The sequence below is a fragment of the Ovis aries genome, chromosome 19, assembly GCF_016772045.2.
Source record: "Ovis aries strain OAR_USU_Benz2616 breed Rambouillet chromosome 19, ARS-UI_Ramb_v3.0, whole genome shotgun sequence".
NCBI lineage: Eukaryota > Metazoa > Chordata > Mammalia > Artiodactyla > Bovidae > Ovis > Ovis aries.
This window is the reverse complement of record NC_056072.1, coordinates 56,630,354-56,656,167: the sequence shown is the minus strand read 5'-3', so window position 1 is coordinate 56,656,167 and position 25,814 is coordinate 56,630,354. Positions and strand designations below refer to the sequence as shown.

Sequence of the window (25,814 nt, the reverse complement as noted above, 5' to 3'; positions counted from 1 at the left end):
CCTACCGCAGATATTAAGGGAGCCATTTGAAATAAGCCATTCCAACATGCTTGGTTTCTATCCAGGAAAGATTTAGGCAAGAAATAGTCATGGTAATTCAGGGCTTTTTGAACCTGAGCAAAATTGTTTGATGGGCACGAGAGAGGACAGTATAATTTCATCTAGAAAAATGCCATATACTCCCCATGACACACAAACTAGATTATTTTTTAAAATCATTTATTCAGCTAGGCCTTTAAAATGTGTATGAATTGGTCAAAAATAGCTCTGAGAATAACTTGATTTAATTTGATAAATACTGCAGACTTTGGCTTTCAGTTATGAAAATTAAAAATGGTATCATTTAAATGCCAGTGCTGTATAAACGAGTTCCTTTGAGCGTTCCCCAGACTGTCTTCACAGTAGCCAGTTTCCAGAGTTCATTGGATCCTCACAATAATGAATAGAAATCTGAAAGTAGCTGCCAGTCATAGAATCTTAAAATCATATACATGTAGTTATAATGAGAAGAAAACCCTGTGAATCATTCGAGACTTCTTTTTAAAAAAAAAACAAAAACAAAAAACTTAACCATTGGCCCATTGGCAAGTTCCCATATCGCAAAAGGGAAATCCTTCTCTTCCCTGAGCAAAGTTTTATTTTGTCAATGAAGTCAGCCTCTGGGCACTAGGTAAGAATGGATAAACTGGACCCCATGTTTGCTCAACACCCAAGAACTCAGTTCCCTCCTTTAATCAGAGAAGCTGGTGGGTAGAGGCCAGAGAAAGAGCTGCTCTGGTCACTCTGGACCCAAAGACTGGATCCCAGTGAGATGAGCTTCCTGGTCATCTGTAGCTGGTGGAACCACCATCCCAGACAATGGTGTGTTTGAGTACACCGTGTAATTTCTTGTACAACATATAATTTCTCAATTCCCATCCTGGGTTTTCCAAGGGAAGATGTTCATGTAAGCAAAGAGGCTTTGACAAGATTCTGATCCTACCTGTTCTTAACAAGAGGGGTTATTTTCTCCTGTGCGGTTTGTTCTGAAGTCTGCAGATAGCTTCAGGGACTCGAGAGAGGAGTGTTATGGGCAGGGAACCTGGTGACCTCCTTCTAAGCTGGCCTTGAGACTCACTCACAGAAGAGCTCCGTCCCGGTCAAGGTCATGACCCTAGACTGAAGGGGAGATGGGTATTATGTAAGAGCAGGGTGGTGAGGAATTGGGGAGGTTAAGAGTGGGGGATTCCCCAGAGGACCCAAAGGGGGTTTTTTGATGAAAGTACCTGAGTTTGACCCAACTAAGTATTTGCTGGGGAAACTGGAGTTGCAGTAGTAAAGATCACGGCCACTCAGCTTCAACCCTAGAAACTGCTGATGCCGTTAGATTTGGTCCTTAGATTGGCCTGGTGCTCAGCATCTCTACTATGTATGCACCTCGCAGGGCAAGCTGGCTGAGAGAGATGACCTAGTTCTTCTCAGAATTGCCTCCTCTCTCCCTCCTTCTCCTTCGAGCTTCAAGCAAGAAGAACGAGACTAAAAAGAACCACATTCCCCGAGCCGAAGCACAGCACTTTGTCCCTTACTTTCTCTCACTAGGTCCCGACAGTTCTCCTGGATCTTTATTCTTATTCCATAGAGAGAGAAGAGAGAGTCAGAGATGAAAGGGTTGTGTCTAAGAACTGACAACTCGTGAGCAGTGAAACTAGAAGGGAAACAAACCCAGGCATCCCGACTGTCACCTCCCCGAGTTCCCTCTGCCACTTGACTGGCAGATGTGGTCAACTCCCTCATCGGGTCAGTGGCCCCAACCTGTGTTCCCATCACTGTTCTGGAGCCCTGGGCCCAGAGTCCGGAAGCAAGGCTTCCTCGGCAGTCATGATAAGGGAAGAGAAGGAGCAAGAAGCCCTTGCTCCCTCTCGTCTCACTGCCTGGATGGGTGGCGTTAAGAGTAATAAAACTGCCTCCAGCAAGGGCATGTTTGCAGCTGGCGCCACAGCATCGTGCCTGGCACACCAGCAAACTCCCCAAAACCTACCAGCAGCCAAGGCCAAGTGGAAAGCTCAGGACACTCCACTGGACACTTTGCCCCCCTCGGGCGTTTGCTGTTTGGTGGAGAAAAAGCATAGGAGGGTTCCAGCTGGAGCTCGGCAACAGGAAAAAGCTCTTTCTGTTAATTCAAAACAGTTTGGAATCCATCACAGTTCTTCCCAAACTTCCACGATATGGGGGAGGAACGTCACTGGATTTTACAATATATTTCTCGAGGCAGATTGTCATCACCATCCTAATGACAGAGAAGCTGTAAATATTGGTGCAGGAGCCACAGATGGCAAGTCACCCAGCCTCCCCATTTACCCTCTTGGGTCTGGCTCGGTTATGCAAACCTATATAGCGGCTCCTCCTGTTTCCAGCCATTCCAGTCATGTTCTTTCTCCACGAAGCAGTTTTGGACAGCTGCTCTTGGAGTGAATATGTGCTTTTCTCCTGTAGAGTGGGCAGAGAGCACAGGCTACTAGGGAGAATTCTTCATAGCTGTACATCTGTAGGTGGAGGAAGAACTGATACTCTGACACCTAGACCGCTCAGGTCAGAACACTAGAGCTCTGTTTATATCCTTGGTCATGACTTACATGTGTATAGATGTATGCTTTAAAAATAATTATTTATTCGTGGCTGCACCTCGGGGCATGCAGGATCTTAGTTCCCCAACCAGGGATCAAAACCATGCCCCCCTACATTGAAAGGGCAGAGTCTTAACCACTGGACCGCCAGAAACATCCCATAGGTGTGATATCTACGTTTTAGTTTGTTGGAATTAGAATCAGAGCACAGAACCCAGCCCAGAATAAGTACTTAATAAATGCTTATTGAGTGAACAGTGATCAAATATTACTAATAAAAACAGCTGCCATCTATTGACCACTTCACTGTGAGCCAGAACAGATGGTAAGCACTTTACCTACATCCTGAATCTTTAATTTTCCCTGCAATTCTAGAAAATCTCTTACTTATCCCCATTTTACAGATGGAAAAAAATAGAAGTTTAGAACTGCTTTAGATTAGGCAATTTGCCCCACAGTCACAGAGCTCCTAATCAGTGAGGCCAAGGTAAGATCCAACCCGACCTTCAAACAGATGCCCTTAACTGCCACTGCCTTGTGTGTGTTGAGGTGTGGAACCATCTCAGTTACTTACCTTGGTCTTGGAGTTCTTTGGCAGAAATTACCATTTCCCTGTTACCTTCAAGTATTTCAATAAAGAATTTCCAGGTACAATTCAAACATCACTTCCTACTATCCAGAGCCCTTCTCCAGACACCATTTGTTCCCAGCTGCCTCCCAAAACTGTATGTCCCAGGTCTGAGGACTTCTCTGGGAAGGAGTGGACTCCCGTGTTAACCCCGAGACTGGAGCTGGCTCTTCCATTTGTCCAGGTAGCACAGCATCCCTGTTTGCAGAGCCCCCTGCGAAAACTGACCATAAACTTGAAGTACCCAAGTAAGTACATCGCAGTGTGGTCAGATAGCATCTTACAGCAGGTTCTGATAGAGAGGAGTGGTTGCAAGGAAGTTTGTGAGAGAAATGTAAAACTGTTCAAATACCCGTCAGTAACTTACTGTCTTCCTGAGCATCCAGAAGTCTGCTCTTGCCAGTCCTTGTACAGCGAGCACCCCTCTCCGGAGGACCACGGACCCACGGGTCCAGGGTGGGAGGGCCTCTGGGCTTGTGAGTGTCGGCTCTCCTCCCCACCCCTAACAGCCCTCCAGAGCCTTGTGGATATTGATGGCTCGTGCATAATCCTTTCATTTTAACTGCAGAACTGTTGTTTCTGCAAGTTAGAATGGACAGCCCCCCTCTCTTCTGGAATAGAAGACAAGAGGGCAGGTGCCTGAGCGGGCCTGTGCTGTTCTTGAGGAAACCCCAGCTCAGGAGGTTGGGGGGGGCCTGATTCTCCACCAGTGGTCCCCATGCCTTCTTCGTCTGCTGGCATCATCCTTACTAGTTAACTGGGAGGAGACAAAACCAAAAATAGTTTAAAACTGAGATACTATGAATACTGTGAAGACCAGTAGGGCAGATTTCTTCCATTCTGCTGTGACAGTTAAATATTCATCTGCTTTATCCATATGAGACATAGGCTGGTACCTAAAGGTAAAAGTTGTTTTTTTCTAACTGTTCTCTGTAATGTTGAGAAAAAACACAGACATCTGATTTCTCATGTGACTGAACCTTGAGCTGGACAGTGGAAGAGTGCTGATTACATGATTCATATTCCCCGTCTGGGCCACGGTTGTGTCAGAGAGTAATTGCTTTCGTTTATTAATTGGAAAATATCGGCCAGGCACCTGCCCTGTGTCCACATGGCGTGTGACACTGCTCTCTTCTCCTGGTAGTCTGGTCTCCGCACTGTGCTGCCGTGACCAGCAGGCAGACCCTGTCAGGTGGCCGAGATGGCTTTGAATGATGACTCAGTGTGGGTTATCTAGAAATGTCCCATGGAGGGCTTGGTTTCGGCAGAGGGAGGCATATTTATATAAGTTCTCAACTGGCACCCAAATTCTAAAAACCAGAGACCTTGGGGTTGAGGGGGGCAGGGAGAACACACTAGAATCATCTGAGGAACTTAGACCACACACACTCACTCACACACACACACACACTCTCACACACACATTCACACACACTCACAGTCACACACATTCACACACACAGTCACACACACTCACACACACTCATACACAGACTCACACTTGCACACTCACACACATTCACACTCACACGCTCTCTCACACTCACACACACACTCACACACTCATATACACACATTCACTCACACACACTCATACACATTCTCATACACACACACACCCTCTCACACACCCTCACAACACTCACACACACTCACACACATTCTCATATACACACATGCACACTCACACACATTCACACACGCTGACACACTCACACACTCACACACACTCACACACTCTCATACAACACATTCACCCACTCACACACACACTCTCACACACTCACACTCATACACACACACAGACTCACACACTGACACTCATACACACACACACACACACCCCCTCTCACACACCCTCATAACACTCTCACACACACACTTACACTCACACACAGGCTTTTGTCATTTGCAGTAGAACTCTGAAGCATCTTTATCTGTGACTGCTTCAAAAATAAAATCCCCTCCCAACCCCAGGCCCCATAGGCTGGGATCATTCGTCGTGGCACTTGACCTCAGAGACAGACATGGGCTTGAAAGCCAAACTGCTGAGTCATTCCTGTCCCCGCACTGACATCTTGGAAGAGGCTCAGTCAGCCAGTGAGTGGGCCACTTTGGGGAGCACTTTATCATTTGGGGTTCTCACAATGTGTGGTTAAACTCTGGGTGACCCCAGGCAGCCTTCCAGACTGGCACAAGCTCGCGACGACACTCAGATCCTCTTTGAGTGAGGAAGAGTGAAACCGGTGCCGGCTCCAGAGGCCAGCACAGGTGGCGAGGGGAGAGAGGCTGCCCGGGGTCCCACCCGCCACCCCTCATCTGTGGACCAGGAGAGGAGGGAGGGGCGGTGGGAGGCTGTGGACCCCCCAAACCCCCTCACTCCGCCACTTACTAAGTGTGTGATTGCACACATTTACCTGCCGGAGCCTCAAACTCCTTATCAGCTCCCAAAGTAAATAACATTATGTGAAGCCTCTGGCATGATGCCTAGGACATGGTTGGCACACATAAATGCTCCTTTTCCCTCTTCCCTTGTGTGATATAATTTAAAGTAGCTCCATGCGATCCTGCCAGTCAGATCACTTGAAATTTCACTAATAGTCCTTCTTAAAATCCCTTAGTACCATATAAATACTCCTAGGGAGATATCAGCTAATCTCTTTATCAGCTATCACTTTAAGGGGATTAGCTGTGGATTGAGAACAAAACCCCAAGGGAGAAAGATACTGGGGAGAATGGGTGAGGGGAGAACTCTGGGCCCTACTGGCCCCTGAAGGAGGTACGGACCAAGCAGGAGTATGTATATGTGGTGGTGGCAGGGTGGGGGGGGCGGGGGGAGGAGCTGCAGAATGCTGTAAAGTCTGGGGGGATATTATGTGGTGAGAGGTCATACTTAGCAGTTGGAGGCCACACCTGTTTTGAGATCACAGGTTCTTCTCAAAGATGTCGGCAAGGACAATGTAGGGGAGGAGGAGAGAGGTGCAGAGAGCTAATTCTTGGCCACCTTCTTTCTTGTTGACTCCCTTTGGTTTGCTCTCAGCACTTCTAGAGGTTGACGAGGCAAGGAAGACTCACTCGATTTGGAGCGTGAATGTGTCAGGCTTGATGGAGAAGAAGAAACCATTCTCCATCTTTCCGCTCCAGCCTGGTTCCTCTGCCCCCGCTTCCTGGTTGGAGCTGAGGTGGGACATGGAAGGGGCAGAAATTGACCCACATTCCTGGGCTTGAAGGGAGTCAGTAGCTTCCCTGGTCCAGACTCAGAGAAGGGGAGCAAACCCCAAGGCTGAGTTTCACTTGAATGACCTTGAATGTCCAGAACAAAGGGACCCGAGCACCTCGTGAAAGGAGTTAGAAAAAGACAGGACTTCCCAAGGGCAGGATTGAAGTCTCCAGCCCCATTTCCGTTCTGAAAGAGCTGGAAATAAAACAAGACCCACAGTCCCTTCACTGCAGGTGCCCTCAAGAGATGAAAGGACTGTGAACACAACAGAGGGGGAAGCCCCGCCCACCTTGTTACCAGATGCCTTTGTGTCCTGGGCTGTAGTCAGGGAGGTGGCTTTTGGAGGCAGCAGTCAAGCGTTTTGAGATGAGGGGACTTGGTGTGCATTGCTACTTAAAGGGCGGATGAAAGAAGGTACGACCTGGGCATGGTTTCGTGGTGGTGGTCCCCCCAGCCTCCATCCTAGCCGAGTCACATGTGTCATTGCTACGTCCTTGGTGGTTATCATTTGGACACAAAGAAAGCATTCGTGAACTGCTGTCTAACAAGGATGTGTTAGACCATGAGCCCCTTCAGAGGGAGTCTCCCCGCAACATGTGCCTCCACGCCTGACACGCTTGCCCCAGATGACCTGCGTCGGCTCCGTTGTTCCCTTTCCCCCATAGCAGTGATTGACCACGTTTCTCCCCACATCATCCGCTGCTCACACTTCTGATCATCGTAGGCTGGCCTTGCTGGGATTCCTGCCACTGCGTCCCCTGCAAGGTGCAGTCCCAGGAGTGGAAAAAGAAAAGCATCTAGAAGGCAGGGTGAGGAAGGGAGCAGTTAAGGGAGAAAGAATAGGAGAGGTACAGAGAAGACCCAGGCGCAGCAGAGAAACGGGAGGAGCAGAAAGGTAAGAAGAACAGAGGCGTGTTGGACTGTACCATTATACGAAACAGCTGGAAATCACTAACTTGCCATGTGTCAGACGCTGCTCCAGGCACTTTTCATCCCGGGACTCATTTTATCCTCTCGTCCACTCTGTGCACTGGGTTACTGTCAGGTCTCCCATCTTCTAAATGAGGAACCCGAGGTACAGAGCAGTTTAGGAACTTGCCCAGGTTTACCCAGCAAGTAAGCTTTGAGGTTGAGATTCCAGATGCTTCTGGAATCAGTAGTGTTTGCTCTTGGCTTCCCGACACCTGGAAGTTTTTAGGAACGACAGTCACACCCCAGGCCAAGTCAGTCAGAGTCTCTAAAGAGGGGAGTCAGGCATTCGTTTGCGTGTTTTTAATTTCCCCAGATAATTTCAGTGTGGAGGCAAAGTCAAGAATCACTGCACTCAATCAAGCCCCAGTTCAAATTTAAATACTAAAAGAACACATGTGAAAATTCTCTTAGTTTTTGTTTTTTTTTCCTCTTAAAGGTAGAATGGTGGGAGGGAGTTGCTACAGGTCATGCCAAAGTTTGCCAGAGACAGATCTGGATGGATGCAGAGGTTTGCCTAGTGGTCCCCATGATTCTGATGGTTAGATCAGGAAAGGACCACAAGACCCCAAGACCATCTCTAAGAAAGAAGTGAATGTGGGCACCGGTGCTTCTTTGTTTCATAATTGTTCTTAAACAGTCTTGCTTACACGCATTCAACTACAAGAATGAGAACTTGCCCCAAACTCCCAACGTGTGTCTGTATCAGGAACCCTTATCTCATGCTCCCGAATTTCTGCTCTACCAGTAACAGCTCAGAAACCACCCATTTCCCAGCTGCATAGATGCCACCCCTCCCCTGCTTACACTCCAGACACTATCCCTATGGGAACTGCCTCTACCTGAACAAACAGCGACCAGCACTATGTTATAAAGCTCCTTTACCTGACTCCTTCTCACCATGACCTTAAGGAAAGAAACACCACTGTTGTCTTAAAGATTAAGGCAAGCCCAGAAAGATAAGATGATTTGTCCATAGTCACATGGAGCCAAGTGGAGGACAGACGGGATCAAGTCTTCAGATTCCAAATCCACTGCTGTTTAAAAAAAGAAAAAAAGCTCTTTAATGTTGTGATAGTTTCAGGTATACAGCAGAGGGACTCAGCCATCCATGTACACGTATCCGTTCTCCCCCAAGCTCCCCTCCCATCCAGGCTGCCACATGACATTGAGCAGAGCTCTGTGTGCTATATATACAGTAGGTACTTGTTGGTTTTCCATTTTAAACATAGCATCCACTGCTCTTTTTAAACACACCTGTGTACTTAGGAAGCAGTGGAATAAAGGAAATTGGAGCGGAAGAGGAAGTGAAATGCCAAGTGTGAGCTCCCTAGGGAGCCCCACCTCCCTTCACTTTCACCCGCGCTCAGTTCTTTCATTGCCTTTGGATCAATTTACCACTCCCCAGCTATCAAGACTTCTTTTTCCTAAAGGTACGGGATACAATCCTTTTCCGACTTGTCTCCAACAGAAAGCCAATAGGAAAGAACTGGGAATGTCATAACAGCAGCAGTTAGAAAGGAAACAAAGCCATCCACTTGGGTTTTTCTGCACCTTCTTCAGGAGACACCGCCGTGGCCATCTGGTCCTCTAACTAAGACATCTCCTGAGAAAATGTGGGCTAGGGAGATGCCTGGCCCAGGTGGGCAGAGAATTTGAATCTGCTTCAGATAAGCTCTTAACGGAACCAGCTCTGGATAAGATGGGAGCTTTGTAGATTTGCCCACAATCAACAGTGTTCTGTAATCAATTCCAGCGCTGTGTGATGGGGACCGGAAAGCTTTCTTTCCCAATTCTTTGCAGCCTGGGGAGTAAGGAACCAGTAATTGACTCCAGCTTCCTTGAAGGTTGGGTCCTGGAGTCTGAGTCAGCACGCACTTTGCCAAAAGGGCTTTCTAGGCAATCTAGGGCTAGTGAAGGGGGGTCCCTTGACCTTGATCCTCTTCCAGACCCCAACTCTAACCTTCAGCAAGGTGAAGGGAGAAGACCTCAGAAGGTTTCTAAGAGTGATGCTTTAGCAGGCCCTGAGCTGAGGGGGAGGGAGAGGGAAGAGGAAGGGATCCGGGACAGCTGGGTCTGTAGACAGGCGCCACTTTTGTGCTGCAGAAGTGTGTGGCACTTTTGTGCTGCCCAGCTTAGCTCAATAGGGGTTCAGGTATGAGTGGAACGAAACTGGAAGCAAAAAGACAGCGAGGGGAACAGAGAAGGCCTTGGAGCCGACCGGAGAGTAGGGGGTGAGGGCGAGCCTGACACATCCCTTTTGCTCTTGACCCTAGGGAGGGCTGAAGACCAAAGGAAGCTGTTCTAGCTTTCCAGATTAGCCACGTGCTCTAAGTTTAATGTATGAGCCTGTTAATATGCTTTTCTACTTGGATTTTTAGTTTATTCCCCCAGTTTCATTATGTGAATCTTGTAAAGGGAATTACAAATAAGGAGAAAGCTTAGAACTTTCGAACTAGGGTCTTAGAGATCCCCTCTCTAGTCCATTCCAAGTCTTTGCCTTGACTGAGGCCCAGTGAGGGCGACAGTGGGGCAGGTCAGTAAATGGTCTAACTCGCCACTAGAGAAAACATAAATCAGTGGCCACAAAATTTTAGCCAAACTTCATCCGTCACATCATAAAAAAAAAACCTTGCCAGGGAGAGGCTTGAAAATCCAAACCAGATCCTTGTCCCCTCATAGAGGCAACAGTTCCATTGCAGTGCGCGGCAGCCAAGTGCTTCCAGCAAGCCCCGTCAGCTGCATCTGTGGCTTCGCTTGTTTGAACTGTCATGATAAATGAAACCCAGTAGATGAACATCATGTCCTCTGCAGAAGTTTTGACCCCACGGATGCTGCTCTGGAGGAAGGGGAGAGGGGCTAAGCAGTCAGGGTGCCCATGAGCAGAGGGTTCTGCGTTAAGAGTGTGGGGTCCCAGCCCACGGAGGACCACACTGACACCTCCACACAGAGTGCTGCCACTTGCGACGCACAAGTGTGTCCTGTCCAGGCCTTCAAACTCTGGCACATCTGTTCCGGAGGGAGGACTGTCAGCCAGTGAACCAAAGGCACCCATCCAGGATCTGCTCTTCCATGAAGTGTCAGGGGGGTTCGTTATTGCATAGCAACTGTGAGAAAGGATGACTCCTCCAGGGGCGTGAGTCTCTAGGCCAGGACTGAATCATCTGTTTCATTCTCAGAATCGGAGATTCTTGCTGATGGCCCCAAAATTAAGTGCTAAAATTAAAAACAAAACAAAACAAAACAAAAAAAAAGTACTCCAGTCAATGGAATATGTTAAAAAAGTTAAGGGGGGAAAAAACAAACTACAGGTAATTTTCTGTCTGTAATTTTAAAAAGAAAAAAAAAACCAACAACTTAGAGCATGTTTAAAGTTCTGAAAATCCCACCCGAGACCATTCTCACATTGCTCTTCTGTGTCTCACCTCAAGGGATAAAGGTTGCTCGAGTTTATTAGGTATAGGAAAACCCTATTTCCGAGAGACTTCTTCATTGTATATTGATCCTTCCTTTAGGCTTGTTCACCAACCAGAAGAATTGTAGTTTTCAATCCAGGACTCTTAGCCAGAACAGCCTTCTCACTCATTAACTCAGTCAACTGAGTGCTTCCTGTGTTTCCACTGGAGCCTCAGAGATGATCAAGACATAGTCTCTGCCCTCTGATCGCTCATGGCCAAGTAGGGGAGATAAACAAAAAAATCTGTACCTATAGTACAGCATACTAAAAGTTAAGAGTATAGTGTCTGGAATCAGATTCAAATTTCAGCTCTGCTGTTTACTATCAAGTGGCAGTTCTTGGACAGGGTTTCTCTCCTTTCTCTAATTAAATCTCCATTTTCCCCTCCTTGAAGCATTTACCTCATGGAGTTATGTGGAGATTAAATGATGTGTTGTATACAAAGCCCTTTGTACAATTTTTGGGAAATGATAGCCACTCAGTAAATGTAATCTCCTAGTATAGTAGCAGTTGAGGTTTTTGTAGGCACTACACAGTCCAGAGAAAGGGGATTGGAAGAACAGGGGAGAGGAAGGGATGATCTCCAGAAAGGCTTCAGGACATAAGGACACAGGCAGGGTTTTGAAGAGTAAGTTTAAGTCAGTAGGATGATGCACAGAGTTATGACAGAACATAGGATACTTGAAGGACTCGGTTTAGAAAGAGCTTACTGTGGCTGAAGCAAAGGAACAATGATAAATGGAGGCAAGGTGATGAGGGACATTAAAAGGGAAGTAAAAAGTCTCATACAGTGCTTTAGTTTACAGGGAAGGGGAGAAGAGTTAAAAAGAAAAAAGAAGGTGAGTGGCCTTCAAGAGCTAAAATTTGAATCAATATAAAATATCAAGTGAGTATCTTAAATGCCATATGTACTCTCTGCACCCCTCTGCTGAGTCTCAGTGAGAGAATCTTGTATTCTCACCACAATGCAACAAACTCAGAAATTAGAAAAAACAGAAACACTCAGCCTTTCCACTTGGAAATCTAAAAACATGTCTCTAAGTCAAGTGAAAGTCACTCAGTCGTGTCCATCTCTTTGCAGCCCCATGGACTATACAGTCCGTGGAAAACTCCAGGCCAGAATCCTGCAGTGGGTAGCCATTCCCTCTTTCAAGGGATCTTCCCAACGCAGGGATTGAAGCCAGGTCTTCCACATTTCGGGCAGATTCTTCACCAGCTGAGCCACCAGGGATGCCCATCTCTAAATAACTCTAAGATTAAAAGTGAAATCAAAATAGTAAAACAGACTGTTTAGAAAAGAACTGTAAGAGGATGATTTACCAAAGCCTGTGGGGTGAAACTGTTTCACCCCATAGGCTTTCACTCAGGAAGTTTTAGAGCTTTAAACTCATCCATCAGAAAACAAGAAATACTGAAACTAAATAAATTAACCATTCAACCCAAGAAATGAGAAAAAGAAGGAAAAAATAAACCTAAAGAAATTTAAAAGAATGAACTAGCTAAATTGAAAACAAAAGGCAGTTTTCAAAAACAGAGTTGATCAGTAAAACCAAAAGTTGTGCTTTTTTAAAAAGCAGAAAATAGATAAGCCTCTGGCAAATAAAAATTTTAAATGAGAGGATACACAAAACACTTTCAATTAAAGGAGATATAAATAATAGAGACTCTGACTCTAAGAGAACATTATGTACAACTGTATTCCAATGTAAATCACTGAAATTTTCCTTTATAAGTAGTAGAAAGCCTGAAGAAAGTAAAAGCTATAGGAGGAAAGTTAAAGATAGTCACAGATTTACCACCAGCCTCAGATGGTTCTGCAAATGAATGCCAAGAAACCATCAAGGAATAGAAAATCACTATATAGAAACAGAAGGAAAATGTCTCAACTCAGTCTGTAAGGCTAGTTAACATTTACTGCCAATAGACAAGGGGTGGCACACAGAAAAGAAGGCTCTGGACCAATCTCACAAATTTCAAAGCCCTAAAATAAAATATTAGCAAATGAGTGTAAGAGTATAAGAAAATCTATGAATGTAATCCACTACACTAGATTAACAGAAAACCACATGCTCATCACTGTAGATAGAAAAACTTAAAAACATTTGATGAAATGCAACAAAATTCCTGATTAAAACACTTTAAAACTCTGGGGGAGCCAGGAGAAAAACCTACCTGCCATAATCTAGTAAACATCCTACTTGTGATAAGCCGTTAGAAGCATTTCCCTCAATGTTAGGAATAAAATAAGAACGCCTCCCGACACTACTATTATTTAATACCATTTTAGAGGTATTATCCAGTGCAGTATGACAAGAAAAAGAAATGAGAGCTACAAACACTGGAAAAGAAGAGATAAATTTAAACTGTGATTATTTGCAGATGTAATTGTCCAAAGTTTTCTAAAAATCCATGATAAAAACTATTTGAATCCATAAGAGTGAAATTGGACTAGATTCAATATAACAAAATCAATCATTTTTTTCTAAACATCAGCAGGGATACATTAGAAAATGTGATGAAAAAGAAGTATAAAATTCAAGAAAGCAAAGAATTCTAGAAAGTATTCAAGGATAAATCTAAAAAGATCTACACGAAGCAAAAACATTAAGAACTTAAAAGTAATTTAAATTCACCGTTTAAAAGTTCAAATAAGGAAAATATAAAGAAGAAAGTGAAAATTACCTGCAGCCTCTCTAGTCAGAAGAAGCCTGTGTTAAAATTTGGTCTGTCCTTCCAAAGTGTAACAGTATTTGAAAATACTGTCTCTTTGAAAATGCATGTGCTATATTAAGCAAAAAGAAGACAAAAGTTTGTTTTCAAAGTGTGTTTAAACTTGTGATAAGAAAGTAAGTAGAGGTGATAAAACATAGACTCATCAGGAAGAAACAGAAGTTGAAAATGAGATTTCTGAATGAGTAGAAACATGCCAGCAGAAAAGTCCCCGGTCTGGGGAGATGAGCGCTTTGCCACTGTGTTCTGTCAACTGGTCACACAGCTTTAGTCTTGGCCAGGCAGAGAATGGCCCTGGAAAAGAGCTCTGACAGTCTTGGCTTGCATTCCATTCTCCTGTATGCAATTCTTGCCTGCTCTCTGCTTACCTTCTCTCCAACACGCTGTTTTAGAACCAAAGGAAAACCAATAAAATGTGAGTCATTGGCTGAATATGCCTCAGATGTGGGACCAGAGAATTTTGTAACTCAACCTCCTGTTCTGTCTTCCGTTTCTGCTCTCCCAGACCGCCCAGGTTTGCTGAATGTGAAGCCCATTGAGGACATACAAGACAACTTGCTGCAGGCCTTGGAGCTGCAGCTCAAGCTGAACCACCCCGAGTCCTCCCAGCTCTTTGCCAAGCTGCTCCAGAAAATGACGGACCTCAGGCAGATTGTGACAGAGCACGTGCAGCTGCTGCAAGTAATAAAGAAAACAGAGACGGACATGAGTCTCCACCCACTTCTACAGGAAATCTACAAGGACTTGTATTAGCAGAGAAGTCCGAGCTCACTGGCGACATCTTCCTTCTCCAGTTGCACTATTATTTTGAGGGAAAAATCTGACACCTAAAAAAATTACTGTGAAAAAGCATTTGAGAAAAGAAAAGGTTTTAGAATAATAGATCTATTTTATGCATATTGTTTATAAAGATACATTTACAATTTACTTTTAATATTAAAAATTACCACATCATGAAATTACTGGTCGTATTTGAAGACTGAGTCTGTTGTGTTCCCCACCCCGTTCTCCAGGATTTTTTTCCCTTTCATTTCCCTTCCCTTCCTTCCATCCTTTTCCACCTTTATTTTTCATTTTCCTTTCTTTCTTAAATACGTGAAACAATGTGGATGCAACTGCTGATCAATTTTCATTCTAACTCAAGTCATTTTTTACTCAGTTTACAACTTCTCTGAACCTTCTGTCTGCTTTAAAAATTACAACTAAGAATGGAACTCCAGGACCAAAAACCGTTCAGGGCATGTGTTTCTTTACCTGGATATACTCATGTGAGGCGTATCCTTAGGCCTACCAGGAATTCAATCTTCTTCCTTAGTCTCAACCAAGATTTTCACTCACCAGCAGCAGACCTCTAACAGGATACCAAAGCGTATGCAAAGACCCCAGTGGCAAGTATTAACAGCTAGACGCCGTGGTAACACAGAAGTGTTATAAGACATGGTACCTGGCAAAAGAACTTACCACTGAATCGAGAAGAGATGAATCCTTCTTAAAAGCAGATTAAACTACATAGTGTGTGCCAGATGGATGGTTCGGATGCCAAGTACTATAGGAGGTCAAAGCAATGAAGATTGAAAACATCATGAGTGACTATAAACTCATTCAGGCGGGCCTCAAATATGTGTTGGGCTCGGCGACAGGTAGAGAGTGGAAGAAAAGACATTCTAGGAAAGCAAAATTATAGGAATAACAACATAAAAGGAAAGCAAACCAAAACACGGATGAGGGAAAAGGGCCACGTTCTGTTCCCGATGTATCTAGAGCAATTTTGCTACATTTTCCTGCTGGCTTCCTTGGGGTCACCTTGCCCAGGGAGCTCTTGACTTTTGTGACCTCAAAGGCTAATTATCTGTCTAGGTAATACGTGCCTCCGCAGCAAAACAGATGGCGTATTCCCTAAAAGCAGAGGCCTTCTTGGCGCAGGGAACAGATGAGTTGATTGCAGCCACCAAGTTCACTAGCGTTGCTTAGCCATGGACAACATGATGACTTTGAAGCACGCTTCATCAGCAGTCTATGCTGAGGTCTCTCTTCTCCAAGATAATTGTTTCTGCCGACCTGAATTATCCCCCTGTGGCTTCTCCCTTAGTTTAGGCTTCCTCCTGGTGTTGATACTGAGGAGAACATAACTTTACACTCAAAGCTTTCAGTTCAAATCTTTTCATCCTTTACCCCAAAATAAACAGATCTCCAAAGAGTCAGGTTAGGGAGGTGAGTCCTGACCCCAGTCCTAAACATGCAAAGTCACTAACCCTTTAGGAGAGACAGCTGCAGAGTTCAAACCTTTAGAACCGAAGACATGACCAGGTCATCCAGGGGCCCTGGACCAAGCTCATTATGTAAATGACCTCAGAACATGGGAAAGTGACAGGCCCGATCCATCATGGGGGGTGGTTTTTCCTCCTTTGATGCCAAGCAGCCAGTGGCTTCCCTACTGTTCCTCGTGGAGGAAAAAGAGAGTGTGCGGGGAGAAGACAAGGAGAGGATTCCACCTCCGGGGAGACCCCTTGTTTACAGGAGGGCTCGAACAAAGAGCCTTTCAGTGCGGCCACTGCTGGTCCAAAGCCCTCTCCGCACCCTCGGGGCCAGCGCAGGGAGGAAGGGAGCTGCTCTCAGCTCTCTGGCACTGATGGTTAGCATTAAACAGCTTTTAAATCCTGGCAGCTTTCAAATTCCCATCTCTCTGACTTTTTCCCTGTGGTTTGGACCATCATTCGCTAAATATTTTACGACACGTCATAGGCAGGCTCCAGAGCTCCCACTCCGCTCTCTGGACTCCTTTTTCTCCCCAGGATGATTCACAAGTTCATCATCAACAAATGTATCATCAGTTATTCATAGCACTTTCTCTGGACACAAACACACTTAGGGATTTGTGTTAACAAAAATAGGAAGAAAAGTTAACTGTGGTCAAGAGCCAAAAGAGCAAGAAAGAAACAGCATTCAAGGCTCCCACGAGGGCCCTGCCCCAGCACCTGGCTCCTGTCCCATCCTCCCATCTCCCCGCTCTCTCCACCCCTGCCATCTGTGCTGTGGAGCGCAGGAGCGGACGGGCACCCAGGGCAGAAACCGTGGCTGCACGCACCCTGCTTCTCTAGACACGACCGGAAACGGGGTGATCCAAGGGCTTCTTTTTTTAAGGAGTGGATGAGGAGCAAGAGGACTGGGGTCTTGGGAAGCATGGGGCCAGCAGGGTGAGGGGGGTGGTGCAGAAATGGGATGGTCAGCTGCATCAGCTCCGCTGAGCACAGCAGGGCTGGGGGAGCAGACTGCTGCGTAGGTTTACTGAGTTGCTCCTGGATTCCAGTGTGTTTTCCGTGGTTCCCTCGAGGCTACCAGGCGAATCCTTCTTGTGGGCAGGCCTGAACTTGCTGGATATGGTACTGATAAAAGCAGGTCAGGGTGACGGGTTGGGAATCTCCCCCACCCCTCCACCCCCCGGGTACCTATTCCTTCAGAAAGAGTCAGGTTACAGAAGTGAGCCCCTAGAAATGTAGGATCCCTGAGCCTTCAGGAGAGACCGCTTCTGGGCTCAGCCCTCTAGAACCACAGACAGTATCACATCCACCACGTGGGGACCTGGGGTGGGGGTGGAGCCGCCTCAAGAAAGCGAACTTCAGCTTTAAATCCTGAGAGAAGGAACCAGAGTTCCTTTTCAGGAGGATCACGCCGTTGCTTTCTCCTTCCTCTTGCTACAGATTTGCTGGAATAGTTGGGGCTTACAAGACAAAGGGCCCGAGATGCCTGTCTTCACTAGGGGGGCCAACCCCCCTCTTCCCCACCTCATCCTGGTCCTCGGCCCCCAGCCCCTGTTTGCTTCCATTCTCGTGATTCTCACTCAGTCTCTATACATCCCTGGCCTTCACTCCATGCTTGTATATGATGGGTACCCCCGTCCACGTGGAGGTGCCTGTGATGGGGCCCCACCCTGGAGGGGACCACAGTATGGCAACGAGGTCAGATGCATCATCACAACTCAGCCCAAGCGATGAACTGCCCAGAGGTGGGAGAAGGGGTCCACAGAGACCCTCCGAGGAGCACGGAAGTGCGATTGTACAGAATGTGTTCAGAAAACGAGACGTCAGGGACCCCTGCTCTAGCGTCCGGTGTGAGATGAGAGTGGCCGAGTCGGGGACAGCCTCATGCCCCGTGCTGAGGACGGCATCTGTCGGCAGTAGGGATCCGGGGGATGTGGCTGGGCAGTAGAGGGAGGTGACCCAATTTGCATTTGGGGGAAAAAATCTCTCTAGAAGTCAGATCCTGTCTACATGCCTCCAGTGGCGGTCCAGCCCTGAACAGCCACCTGAAGGGGCAGGAAGCTGTCTCCCTTCCAGACCCCCCCAGGGATTTTCCACCGAATAGACCCATCTCTGCCCCTGGGGTCACACATACCTGGAGGTCCTGACTCACCGCATTCCCTGGGGTCCGGTTACAACCATTCGGCAGAAGGACCCTGCCAGCCTACCCGTCACTGTTGCCAGGAGCCCAGCCTCACACCCGCCTCACCACAAAGTTCCTGCACCTTATGAGGGTCGTTGCTACCCCACCTGCACGTCCTGTGCCCATATCCACATGGGCTCTGCGCTTGTCCTGGAATTCTGGAAAATTAGAGATGAAGGGACCAACCAACTCAGTTGACAGATGAAAACCCTGAGGGTCAAAGAAATTAAGAAACATGCCCGGGGTCCTAGGAGGCTAGGATTAATTTACTCAAAGAATTTGAATTCCATAGTTTAACCAGAGACGCTCAGAAGGACAAACACGGAGCTAGTGTGAGTATCTGCACTGTTGAGCAAAGGACAGGGAGGCAACCAGGTCCTGCGAGGGCTTGTTGTGCCGATCGAGAGATTATCGTTTAAGTACCGTGTAAGTATCGTGTAAGTCGCTTAGGACTGTGTCTGGCACATGGAGAGCACAGCTCTTAGGGGAAATGATACCCTCATTTTTTTTTCTTGATGTTTTGTGTTTTGGCTGTGCCTCGCAGCGTGCAGGATGGTTCTCGAGCAGAGATTGAATCCAGGCCTCTGCAGCAAAAGCGCCAAATCCGAACCACTAGGCCACTAGGGAACACCCCCTTGCGTGGACTTTAGTGTTAGGCTGAGTTGGATTAAAACTCTAACTCCACTGCCTACTGGCTCTATAGCCGCATGGCTTTTGGCCAGTCTCTTAACCTTTTTAGGCCTTAATTACCTCAAATGTAAAATGGGATCATAATACCCATCTTACAGGGTTATCGTGAGGATTAAATGTAATAGTGGTTATAAGACACTTCACAGGGTTTCTTGGCACATCTTAACCAGTTAATCTGCATCAGCTACCAGTAACACCATTGCCCTTGTTATTATTAAAGTGCCCTTCATTTGAGAAAGCATCCTGGGTCCACAGGACAGGCTCTTCCTGTTCAAGTATCCAGGCCCTACCTGGATGTCCTAAAGCCAGGTAAAGAGATTGGATTTCTGCATTTGACAGTACCATAAAAATGGGTTCTCTCAGAAGCATCCTGCCTCCAGTCCATAAGTACCAGCAGAAAATAATTATTTGAAACACAAACACTATGCTTGGATTTAGAGCAAATGCCAGGATGAGGCTTAGGAAAACATTTTCTCCAGAAGTAGTGGGACTTTTCTCTTGTGACTTATGCTCCTAATTTTAGATTAATATTACATAGTTTGCATTTCCAGAGGGGTTATAAAGTATAAGAAAATTGCTAATTTAGGTCTGCAGGGAGTGGGCCAGGATATTTCCATCCCCTCTGGGGTTTTGTAAATATGTTCCAGGCCAAAAGTTCCCAGGAAGAGGGTCCTTCCTGGGATCTGTGTAGTGCCATGGACTGGGCTTAAGGAGGATCTGAGTGACCTTCTGCTGGAGCTGGAAAACTGTGATCCTCTGGCTCAGTTCAGTTCAGTCGCTCAGTCGTGTCCGACTCTGTGCGACCCCATGGACTGCAGCACGCCAGGCATCACTGTCCCTCACCAGCTCCTGGAGCTCAGACTCATGTCCATTGAGTCGGTGATCCTGTGGCTACTTGTCCGCAACCCTGGAGGCCAGGAAGACTGTCTAGAGTCTCCAATGTCAGTTTGAGGCTCAGGTCTGCCACATTCTAGGTGTGTAGCCTTGGACAAGTCACTTTCCTCTCTGGGGATATAGCACCTGGCCTCTAGAAGCCCCTCAGGAAATTACATCTAATTCATTCATCATGAATAAAGGAATGAGTGGGTCTCAGTTACCCCATCTGTAAAATGGGAATGATAGTACCTAGGTACATGCCTTACGGAGTATCACAGGAAGGAAGTGGGGCAGGCCTGGTCACCATTATTCACAGATAAGAAAGCGAGGTGAAGGAGTTAGCCCAAGGCTACAGAAAAGATAGGGAGGCGCACAGCTGAGGCTAGCCCTTCAGCCTTCTGAGGCCCACCGCATCTAGGCTTCATTTATAGGACAGCATTTTCTTGGGCTCCAAAATCACTGCATACAGTGACTGCAGCCACAAAATTAAAAGTCCCTTGCTCCTTGGAAGAAAAGCTGTGACAAACCTAGACAGCATATGAAAAAACTGAAACATCACTCCGCTGAGAGAGGTCCAGATGGTCACAACTGTGGTTTTTCCAGTGGTCATGTACAGATGTGAGAGCTGGGCTGTAAAGAAGACGGCGTGCTAAAGAACCGACACTTCTGAATTGTGGTGCTGGAGAAGACTCTTAAAGAGTCCCTTGGACAGCAGGGAGATCAAACCAATTGTTCCTAAAGGAACTCGACTCTGAATATTTATTGGAAGAACTGATGCTGAAGCTCCAATACTTTGGCCACCTGATGCAGAGAGCTGACTCATTGGGAAAGACCCTGATGCTGGGAAAGATTGAAGGCAAAAGGAGAAGGGGGAGACAGATGATGAAATGGTTAGATAGCATCACCAACTCAACAGACATGAATTTGAGCAAACTCCAAGGGCTAGTGAAGGACAGGGAAGCCTGGAGTGCTGCAGTCCGTGGGGTCATAAACAGTCAGACACGACCTAGCAACTGAACAACAAAGCTGTCTTTGGGAAAACCAAAGGCAGTATCGCCTGGTTGACAGAGCACAAGCTTAACAGCATCAAAGACTAACGTTTGAATGTTAGCTCTGCCATTTACAAGCTGTGCACCCTCAGGTAGGTTGCTTCCTGTCTCTGGGCCTCAGCATCAACATCTAACTTGTGGAGAGCCCAATCCCTATAGGTTGTTGTGAGGATCAGAGGTGGTCACATATGGGGGGCACACCTAGAGTTCCGAAGCGATTAGAATCTTCTTTTAAAAAAAATTTTTATTCATTTTCGGCCGCGATGGGTCTTCGTTGCTGTGCTCCGGCTTTCTCTAGTGGTGAGTCCAGGCCACTTTCAGTTGCGGTGACCTGGCCTCTCATTGCAGGAGCCTCTCTTGCTGTGGAGCCTGTGCTCTAGGGTGCGCAGGCTTCAGTAGTTGAGGCACACGGGCTTAGTTGCTTCAAGGCATGTGGGATCTTCCTGGACCAGGGGTTGAACCCTTGTCCCCTGCATTGGACAGCACATTCTTAACCACAGGACCACCAGGGAAGTTCCCTTCCCCCTCCCCCTTTTTTTTTAAATTTTGGCCTCACCCAAGGCATGGGGGATCTTAGTTCTCTGATCAGGTATCAAACCCTTGCCCCAGGCATTGGGAGTGTGAAGTCATTGGACCACCAGAGAAATACGCTCCCGCTTTTTTTGTTTGTTTGTTTTGAAAGTTAGGATTTATTTTGAAAGGTACCATCCTGATGCTGGGAAAAATTGAAGGCCAGAGGAGAAGGGGACAACAGAGGATGAGATGGTTGGGTGGCACCACCGACTCAATGGACATGAGTTTGAGTAAGCTCTGGGAGTTGGTGATGGACAGGGAGGCCTGGCGTGCTGCAGTCCATGGGGTCACAAAGAGTCGGACACGACTGAGCGACTGAATTGAACTGAACTGATGCAAGTGTGGGCTCTTGAAGTTTACACTGTATTAACTCCTAGGCAAAGGGTGGGACACGACTGAGCGACTGAACTGAACTGAACTGAACTCCTAGGCAATTACAATCTTCTAAAGACAAATCTTCTTAAGACAATCTTCTAAAGACAGCCTCACACAGCTTACTGCATCCTCATACCCACTGGGGCCCGCTGGTGACCAGATGGTTTCTTCTCCACCAGAGGGGGAATCCTGCCTGCAGCCTGTTAGGGTTCTGACAGTGATCGGCCCAGGACCTTGGAAAGGCGCTTTCCCTGAGCTTCAGTTTCCCCGTCTGCACAGTCAGAGGCTCCGTCTGCACTTTCCCTGAGCCTGTTTCCCCATCTGCACAGTCAGAGGCTCCCTCTGTCCCCGTTTCAGGGCGGAGGTCGGGGCGGCCTACCATCAGAGCCTGCGTTCCCTGCGGCCCGGGCGGCAGCCAGCGCTCCTCTGGGCGGGGGCCGCTCCGGGGGAGGGGGCGCTGAAGAGGGCCGAGGGCCGGGGCCGCGGAGGCGCCGGTTCCCACCCGGCGCTGCGGGGAGGGGGGCGTTGTGCTGAGTCAGCGGCTGGCGGCCGGCGCACGCTGGGGCTCCCTGGCCGCCTCGCGTGCCAGCTGAGCCCCGGCCAGGAGCCCCCGGGAGCCACGCTGCGATCACCGCCGCTGCTGCGGGAACAGGGCCCCGAGAAAGCCCTGGCTTCCTGGCCAGGCCTCCCACGGCTCCGGGCACCATCGCGGATGATGAGGGAGCGGCCGCCAGGCCTGCCTCTGCCCTCCAGCCGGGTCCCCTAATGATGCTCATTACTGCTTTCCAAAGCCCATACAGCCTTTCCTTACAAACCGCTGTGCAGACATTGACCCGTTCCAGAAACCCAGCGAGGTAGTTGTTGAGCCGGGCCCCGCAGCAGAGAAACAGGCTTCACTCAAAAGGCACCATTGTGTGTGTGTTAGTCGCTCAGTCCTGTCCCAGTATTTGGGACCCCATGGGCCATACAGCCTGCCAGCCTCCTCTGCCCATGGGATTCTCCAGGCAAGAATACTGGAGTGGGGTGCCCTTCCCTTCTCCAGGGAATCTTCCTGACCCAGGGATCGAACCCTGGTCTCTTGCATCGCAGGCAGATTCTGTACCATCTGAGCTATAGGAAAGTCCCTAAAGGCACGGTTGGGGACAATTTATTATAGTTTGGGACTGTTTACAAAGTTAGGGGAGTGAGGGAGACCAATGAAGGCTGGTGAGACACCTCAGGGCTAGCCAGGGCAGACACCCCGAGGTGGGGGGACAGGGGTTGTTACTAGAGCCCAGGAGAGGCAGCCGTAGGAGGGGGGCTCCCTGCAGGAGGGGAAGTCCAGGGAACTGAGCGGTCCCATCCCTGTGTCCCCCAGGTGGCGAGAGCAGCTGCGGGCGGATAACCACCCCCCCCCATTCCATTCTCCTCCCATCCTCCCACCTGACTGTCCCATGGGCCACATCCTACCGGAAGTCAGAGGACAAAAGAGCCAGTAGATAGGACGAGGGATCCCTCGATTCAGCCTCTGCACCACAGCCAGGGTGGAGAAGGGTCGGGGTGACTCCGCAGGGGCGGAATCCTGCATGGGTAGGAGGTGTTGATAAACCCACGATACTTGAAAAGGAAGCAGAGACTCTTAGATCTGAAGTCACAGGACACTTAACTGTCCACTCGAGGATTCAAATTCTGGTGTGTCCAGCTCGGCGCTAGTTTTCCACTGTATTCAGCCAGCTCAGACCGAGGGGACCAGGGCAAGAAGATGGGAGGGCTGAGGCATTCAGCATCTCCTCGCCAGGGGGACCAGCCTCATCTCATGGGGTGCTTCTCACCGGTTTCCATCACATCCCCTGGCGGCTGAGGAGGGTAGCCTCAAGCAGCCCATGCACGTTTTATCCTTAAACTTAATGTAAGCTTTATAGTTTGCCCCACCACACATATATATATATGTCATGAGCTGTGCTTCGTTGCTCAGTCGTGACCGACTCTTTGCGACCCTGTGGACTGCAGCCCGCCAGGTTCCTCTGTCCATGGGGATTCTCCGGGCAAGAATAATGGAGTGGGCTGCCATGCCCTCCTCCAGGGGATCTTCCCAAGCCAGGGCTTGAAGCTGCATTGCAAGTGGATTCTTTACTGACTCAGCCGCCATAAAATAAATTTTGTTTCTAACTGGAGGATTATTGCTTTACAATGGTGTATTGGTTTCTCCCATACAGCAAGGTGAATCAGCTGTAAGTCTATATGTGTCCCCTCCCTCTCGAACTTCCCTCCCACCCCCACCCCATCTCACACCTCTAGGTCTTCACAGAGCACCCAGCTGACCTCTCTGTGTTATTCAGCGACTCCCATTAGCTGCCTGTTTACATACGGTAATGTGTGTGTTTCACTGCTTCCCTCTCAGTCCTACCCGCTCCTTCCGCTGCTTTGTCCAAAAGTCATTCTCTACGTCTGCCCTGCACGTGAGCTCACCGGTACCCTTTTTCTAGACTCCATATATGTATATATGTTAATATGCAGTATTTATGGGGCTTCCCTGATAGCTCAGTTCGTACAGAATCCGCCTGCAGTGATCAACTTGGGTTCGATCCCTGGGTTAGGAAGATCCCCTGGAGAACGGAAAGGCTCCCCACTCCAGTATTCTGGCCTGGAGAATTCCATGGAGTGTATAGTCCATGGGGTCGCAAAGAGTCAGACACGACTGAGCGACTTTCACTTACACAATATTTGTTTTTCTCTTTCTGACTTATGTCACTCTGTGTAACAGGCTCTAGGTTCATCCGCCTCAGTAAATTGCTTAAAATCACTTAAAAGTTACTTAATTTATTTCTACCTACCCCAGAAGTTCAAGGGTAAAAAGTACCCTTGAGGGACTGGTGCTACACATTTTCTCTGGCTTCAGGTGCCCTTAAAATAAGGCTGGGTACCACAGAGAAGTCCTTTAGGGAAAGAGGTCCTTTGCCCAGTGTCACACAACTAATAATCATACTCAGAGTCCCACGGCCTTGCTCCCTGCATGGCTGACACAAGGGAAATCTGGCCAAATGAAGCCCAGGAGAGTCTTAAAAGAGGGGGCAGGTCACCAGTAGTCCGCCCCGAGAGGGCAGAGAGGGAAGAGATTTGAGCTCAGCATCGGCACATGTCCTCTGGGTTCTCTGTCCCCAGCTCTGGGGACACTCAGAAAAGCCAGAGGAGGCTAGTGTCCTCGAGGGTCCCACCCAGCACGCGGCCAGAAGCAGAAGGGCTGGGAGGCAGGCAGCTGGGTGTCGGAGCCCCAGCCCTGCCCGCTCTCGGCTCTGTGACCTTGGGCAAGTCGTATAACCTTCCCAGGTCTTGTGTTCCTCTTTTATTACTGGGCAAGCTCTCACCTACCTCATGAGGCTACTGGGAGGAGGCGTGTGATGACACGCAGCAGCATTCGTATTGCAGCACGTGGACTTGGGCGTCCCCTCCTCCAGTAGCAAACCCTACGCTGGGGGGCCCCGCCGCCATGGCTGGTTGGGACAGCCACTCTCTCGACCAAAAGTTGCGCTTCTGACCCGACGTCAGAAGAGGTTGTGTTAAAACTCCTGGATGATCTGAGCTCTGTGGTTTCCGTTGCCATGGAATTGCAAGAGAGGCCAAACTCTGCCCAGGGTGGGGGTACGGAAGGCTTCACAGAGGAGGTGCCTTTTGAGACAGACTTGAGAGGATTTATGAGGGTCGTCCTGGCAGGCAGGGGAGGGTTGTCCAGGGCAGAGACACATGGCGTGTTGGGAAGGGTGAGTGTTTTGGTGTGGCTGGAACAGAAGTAGGGAAGGAGAAATGGCCGGAATCTAATTACAGCGGGGCCTCTACTTACAGATGAAGGGGTTCAGACTCCACCCCGGGGGCAGCACAGAGTTGTGGAGATCTCAAGCAGAGAGCTGGCTGACGATATAGTCACTCCAGCAACCCCTCTGTCAGCCAGCGAGGAGATGGGACGTGATGGGAAGGTGAGGAGACCTCCAGAGGCTGTGACACTCTTGCGACAAGAGGGGATGGTGGCCTGAAACGGGGGCGGGGATCAGCCAGGAGGACAAAAGGAGTTCAGACCTGGGAAGCAGTCCAGGCCCAGCTTCCTGGGGCAGCGATAGGGGCTGGTTCACAAGGTTTGACTTGGGGGACACAGTTCAGGGAAGGGATGCTCTTTATTGAGATGAGAGCTTGTCTTAGGTAAGGAACACGAGTCCTGTTTTTGAAACACTGC

General features: G+C 48.2%; 1 protein-coding gene across 14 annotated transcripts in view; it reads left to right on the top strand.

The window, feature by feature from the left end:
• The window catches only part of PPARG (peroxisome proliferator activated receptor gamma), a 122,748-nt gene extending 108,179 nt beyond the window's left edge, over positions 1-14,569 (top strand). For 13 of the 14 annotated variants that reach the window (XM_015102096.4, XM_060402029.1, XM_060402028.1 and 10 more), the window contains one exon: positions 14,113-14,569. In XM_015102096.4, the coding sequence (XP_014957582.1) occupies positions 14,113-14,360 (248 nt within the window). In that variant the 3' untranslated portion in view covers positions 14,361-14,569. 14 annotated transcript variants of the gene reach the window in all.
• Positions 14,570-25,814: the final 11,245 nt, after the last annotated feature.